Source organism: Papaver somniferum, chromosome 3 (genome assembly GCF_003573695.1).
Source record: "Papaver somniferum cultivar HN1 chromosome 3, ASM357369v1, whole genome shotgun sequence".
Lineage (NCBI taxonomy): Eukaryota > Viridiplantae > Streptophyta > Magnoliopsida > Ranunculales > Papaveraceae > Papaver > Papaver somniferum.
In genome coordinates this window covers 40,296,123-40,302,326 of record NC_039360.1, presented here as the reverse complement: position 1 = coordinate 40,302,326, position 6,204 = coordinate 40,296,123, and the positions used below count along the sequence as shown (strand labels likewise).

General features: G+C 33.6%; 1 protein-coding gene across 1 annotated transcript; it reads right to left on the bottom strand.

The window, feature by feature from the left end:
- Positions 1-278: 278 nt before the first annotated feature.
- Positions 279-1,492, bottom strand: LOC113355949 (probable CCR4-associated factor 1 homolog 7). The gene is made up of 2 exons (XM_026598938.1): positions 1,297-1,492; positions 279-1,178 (listed from the first exon to the last, which is right to left on the bottom strand). The coding sequence occupies exon 2, from the start codon at positions 1,158-1,160 to the stop codon at positions 336-338; it is 825 nt and encodes a 274-aa protein (XP_026454723.1). The 5' UTR covers positions 1,161-1,178; positions 1,297-1,492; the 3' UTR covers positions 279-335.
- Between the last annotated feature and the right edge of the window lie 4,712 nt (positions 1,493-6,204).

Sequence of the window (6,204 nt, the reverse complement as noted above, 5' to 3'; positions counted from 1 at the left end):
AACGTTCAGCCTAGGAGCAGGAGGGCAAGGCTTAATCCAAAATGAATGAGCTGTGCCTGGTACTTAGCAATTGCACTAACCTAGGTATATACAGTAAAACTACAATGAACAATGAATTATGAGCAGAGCAGAATACTTGTAAATCAAGGCAATAGACTGGCATATTCATCAAGAGCAAACATTACTAAACAGAAGAGAAAAAGAAAAACTAAAAAACCAACCAATTCGCCAAAAACAAATACGCAGAATATAAGCCATCACAAACAACACCAAAAATCTAATCAACCAAAACGTTTTTTTTTTCCTTTTATTTAATAATTCTGAACTTTTTTCTTTCAATTAGTATTTTGGCCATTTTCAACACCAAGACCATACAACACACCTGAGTATTTCTCAGTTGATCCACTAAAGTATTGCTGTTTCAGTTTCCTGAATGTACAAGCAGTGAGCAAACTATCAGAACCAGCTTGATGACAAACCCCAACTCTTTCCACACGAAGCAATTCCGCAAGCTTGTTCAACCCACCGTGAAGGCTGTTACAGTACTTCATCAAATGTTTGATATCATAAATCTCTGGGAAAAACACTTTGATAAGCTCGAAAAACTCAGTCTGTGAATCAGGCAATGTCCTACAAGTAAGCAGCTTCAACAAGTACCCGAAATCATAACCACTGTGAAACGTAACCCAATGAACATTATCATTCAACACAACCCCAGATGTCATCAACAACTCACTGAAACGAAGAGCATCAATCCCCTTTTCACTATTCTTACCAAAATCAATCCCACATTGCCGCAACAATTCAATGGAATCTTGAGCAAACACATCATCATTCACATTAAACTCCTTAAAATTGAATTGCCAAACACAGTACTTATTATCGTTCCCTGTTGGTAAATTCCCATCTTCATCAGAAAAAGTAAGCCCTAATTGAATCAATTTCAACATATCAACATTTGCTTTAAGTGTTTGATAATGATATTCAGAACTAGTTTTGAAATTACCAACTGGACGCAAAACAATCCCTGGAAACTCAGTATCCATAGCTATATATGGAAAATCATCAACTATTTTACGAATATATTCAAACTCAGATTCCAGATTATCACTCCATACATCTCTGATTTCAATCGAATCGTCTTTTAATACATCAGACATTTCTTAAAATACACAGATCTGCAAGTATCATAACAAAAATCCCGAAAAGAAAATCTAAAAAAAAATCCTGAAAAAAAGGAGGAAGAAAGAACAAGATCAAGATCGGAACCTGAAGAATTAAGATCTGAGACCGAACCTGAGATATGATTCTGAATCAACAGATAGATCTGAGTTCTAGGGTTTTATTCATTTGGGGATTCTTTTTTTTTTTTCTTTTCTTTGAATTTTTTTTAGGGATTTTTTTTCCTCCGAGAGGGGGATTATATGAAAAAAGAAAGAAAAGATTAGGGTTTTGTCGAGAACGAGGAAGCTCTGTCTGAGGTGGCCCACAATTATTAGAGAGAGAAAGAAAGCCAAAGCTGACTTGGTTTTTTCTTTTCTTTCCTTTCATTTCATTTCTTTCTCAGTAGTGTCCGCACATCGCCAATATGTTTTGGTGTGATAGATGCACCTAAGTTTTCTACTTCGGTTTGCACCGAGCTCTAAAAGGGATGGTGGGGTCCTTTACATCTGGAGTTAGCAGGGGCCACTGCTATTAGTGCTCGGTGTGCACCAAATCCGGGTATCTATCATTCTCGTTTGGTTTATAATCTTGGGATAATCTGGTTGGTCCTGGTCCTGCGGAATGAGCTTTTTGGCATTTGTCCTAATATGTACATGAAATCAGTCTATTTTCTTCAAACGGGGATGTATCATTTTAACGTATTTAATCATTGTGATATGAACATCTATCGTGTTATAATTTGGGACAATTTGGTTGGTGGCGTGGTTCCAGATTTAGCAGAATGAACATTGTCCTGATAAAAATTAGCGTATCCAGTCATTTGTAACATCGACATCTATCATTTTATAACATTGGGATAATTTAGTTGTCTGGTTATTTTGAGTTTAGTATAATGAGATTTTTGGTAGATACCCTCGCAAAAATTAGCGTATTCAATAACTTGTAACATGAATATTGTATCATGTTATAATCTGAGGATAATTTAGTTGGTTTGGGTCTAGCATAATTAACTTTTTTGTACTCGGCCTTACAAAAGTCAACGTATTCAATCACTTGTAACATGAACATCTATAATTTTATAACTTGAGATATATGGGAGGGATTGTCAGCCGTGAAGAGAATGTGGTCCTCGCTTGCATGGGTTTTAAGGGGAGATTCTAGTGTCGTAAAATGTATTGAAGAAAAGAAAAATCGTTGGTGAACATCCAAGAGTATGTTTAACTTTGGTGAACCAATGGATTTACCATTTAAGGGTGCTAGATTCACGTGGACCAATGGAGAAAACAACCCAATTTTTTGTCGACTTAGTAGATTTTCTATTTTTTCGGTTTTTGAACAAAATTTTCACATGGTTACTGAAGTTGGTCACTCAAGACCTATTTCAGATCATTTGCCATTGCTACTTAACACTGTTGACGTTACCTAGGGCCTTGCTCCCATCGTATTTAAAGTATTTGTGGTTTCTTGATACAAAATTTATTGATAAAGTTCAGTAGTGATGGAATAACTACTCCTTCTCTGGTGTTCCTAGTTCAACATTCTGGTTTAAATTAGAGGCTTTGAAAAAAATAATTGAATAGATGGAATAAAGAGGTATTGGGCAATCTAAGTTTAAAGAAACGAAAATTACTTCATGATATTGATTTTGTGGGCAGATTGGAAGAAATGCAAAGGTCTAATAACGAACATAAGTCTTTGAGGTTAAATGCCAAGGTTGAGTTTGAGCAAGTAACATCGATGATTGAAAGGCATAATTCAAGGGTTTAGTAGCTCAAAGAGGGGGGGAAACATTTTTTTTAATTTCATGGTTTTGCATTCAATAGAAGAAGAATTAACAGATTCAGACACATTATGATGGACGGAATCCTAACTATGGCAATGAGAAGATTAAGTTTAATATCGTTTATCATTTCTCATAATTGGTTCAAGGAGGATCTTAACTTCCTGTATTTCTGAAGATGAAGCCACTGTAGTTGAAAATATATTTTTGAGGAAGAAGTCTTCGAAGCTATCAATGACTTGGAAGCGGTAAAGGCACCTGGCCTGGATGGATTTCCCGTTATTTTCTTTATGAAGTGTTGGTCTTTCCTTAAAGAAGATATCTTGGGCACAATTTCGGAGTTCAATTCACAAGGTAAGATCAATATCATCCATAATTTCACTTTCACTTCTTTGATAAGAAATATGAATTATATATAAGATATAAATGGTTGATGTGAGAGACAAGTGGCATCTCCCCATTTAATATCTCACATGGAAGGATGATGTCTTATTTGTAGTCGATACGTCTTCAGGTCTTCAGAGTAATACTTGTATATGTCTCAACATTCTTAGACTTTCTAGTTTAACCTAAAGAATTTGGTCTCTAGTACATTTAATCAAGCTACTCTAATTGGGTTTTGATATTAAAATATGACAACCAAACTTGACATGCCAATGTTTGGTGGGTTCAACTGAGCAATGCTATAACAACAACCATACCGGTAACATCCATCATATTAGTCACAACCTTATTTGTATTAGCACTTGTATAATCATATTAATCACAACCTTACTATTGTTAATTGGCTTTAATGATAAGTGGTGTAGTTGGATAAAATTATGCTAACCACCCGTCACTTTTTCCATTCTGATTAATGGATCCCCTTTTGGTTCTTTTGAGTGTTCAAGGGGAGCACAACAAGGTGATCATCCCCCACCAGCCCTCCCTTTTGTTTGAAATAGACATGGATGGTTTTGCAAGATTCTTATGTAGTCTATCTCACAATGGTCTTCTTAGTGGATTTTATATTAAGGAAGGTGGTTTGAAAATCTATCATCTCCATGGTGACGATGACACAATTCTCTCCATCAAGGATAATTGGAATCAGATTCACTTCGTGTTTAGTGCGTTAAAATATTTCGAATTTATTTAAGGTTTTAGAGTAAAATAATTAAAACACAAGGCTAGTGGGAATTGGTGAAACTCCATTCTTGCAATTTGGGTAGACAAATTAGGATGTATAACTGACACTCTACCTGTTTTATACCTTGTTATACCCCTTGGAGCAATATCTAACTCTAAGTCTATGTGTAATCATATTATGAAGAGGTACGATTATAGCTTAGCCTATTGGAAAAGAACTAAACTCACAAAAGGTGGCAAGGTTGAGCTCATCGAAAGTGTATTATCTAGTCTGCCACTTTATTACTTCATCTTTTTCAAGGCACCAGCTTCTGTAATCAAAAAAATAGCGAATAAAATGAGGGAATTTCTCTTGAATGACAGTGAATAAATGATTAGAAAGCACGTTTCTAATCGGGAACTGGTTTGTTCTCCAATTGAACAATGCGAACTTGGACTGAGAAGTCTGTAATACTTCAATTAGTCAATGCTTGCTAAATGGAGTTGGAGATTTGGAATTGAAAAAAGGATCACTACGATGCAGTGTAACTCAATCTTTCACTAACCACAAACAAGATTGAATTCATGATGGGTATCACTTTAAATCATATATGGTCCAAAATATATGTAGTTCGTATTAGATTAAACCGGCTAAAAACAATTAACTTAATATAATCATTATCCAAAATATTGAAAAAAATACCTCTCATTTGTTTAGGCATTAATTTTTTATCTGGAAACTGGATATTCAAAGCAATCGGTAAGCTAAGTATCTATTAGAGATACTTACGTACAAATTTTCCATTGGGAAGTCTTTTATGCTCTTTGCGAATAAGATTTTGTTAGAATTTCATATAAGATTAGATGGGTTTTTTTACTATGCCTCAATATCTTTTTCAAGTCATACAAACATGGAATTTGTCGCAACATATTATAGTTATTACTTTAATTTGGAATCTGTAGTAATAATGTGGAGTGTTTAACAAGAAATGAATGTGGTAATTTTCAAGGGAAATATTTTCAATGTTATCGGTGTATATCTGAAAGCAATCTATCTTCTCTGCACTTGGTCTTTCATTGTAAAAGAGTTCGAGAATATTATCTTGAATGCAGTGAATTGTCATAGTGTGTATTTTAAGCCTCCTTAAGTTAGGTAGTCCATTACCTCTATTTTGGTTTTGTTTTTCTGTTTAGACTTATATCCTTTTTTTTATATCAATAAATTCATTTTATTTGGTGGTCAAATAAAATAAAATCCTCTTTTTTGCACATTAATAGTCCCAAAATAATCACTATGCTCAATTTTATGTTATAAAAGCATTATAGACTTGGAAGACAAACCTTATGAGTGTTTTTTTTTCAACGTACTTACTTTTCAAGATTTATATAGTTTATATCTTGATATGTGAAACTTTTAATGTTATATCAATACATTACTACTTTTTCAATCTTTGGCTATATGTAAAAAAACGAGAACATTATAACCATAAGAAATAGATAATGCATTTCAGTTTTATAGTGATCAAACTTAAAGAGTTAAACATATAATTTAAGCTGGTATTAAGATACTAAACTAGTTTATCGTCATATGCTTTAGTTATACCATCTTTTATGTTTTTAGAGCCTGTTGATGATTAAATTTGGAAATTGAGAATTGAAACTACTAAGGACAACCTCGATCAGATTCAACAATATGAAACTAATATGAAGAAGCTACCACAATAGCTATAATAGATATTAGAATCAAATCATCACGTTTCATATTATTTTTTGGAGTCCCGGTCAACTTGGTGATGACGCGTGGAAATGCAAAACAACGTAGGGATTAGAGGTGTTGATATCATTCATGATTTACGGAACAAAATTCATTGAAATTTCATCTTTCTTAGGACTTAATTAGGAGGGTAAGTAAAGAGCTGGAAGAACGTATTGAGATAAACATAACAAGTACAAATTAAGATACAAAACAATTATTAAAAGATGTAAAAATATAAAGTACAAAAAATAGAATCGGGGAAGAGCTATTATTCTGGCTTATTTGATAAATCAACAATCACCAAAAAATGTAAGGAGATAATATCCCGAATAACTTAGGTTTTTGGATCTTTTCTGCTTTATTCTCGATTACGATACCCATTTTATTAAATATCAACATG

Excerpts from the sequence above, each read along its gene's own strand:
- LOC113355949 (XM_026598938.1), bottom strand. The coding sequence starts at position 1,160 with ATGTCTGATGTATTAAAAGACGATTCGATTGAAATCAGAGATGTATGG.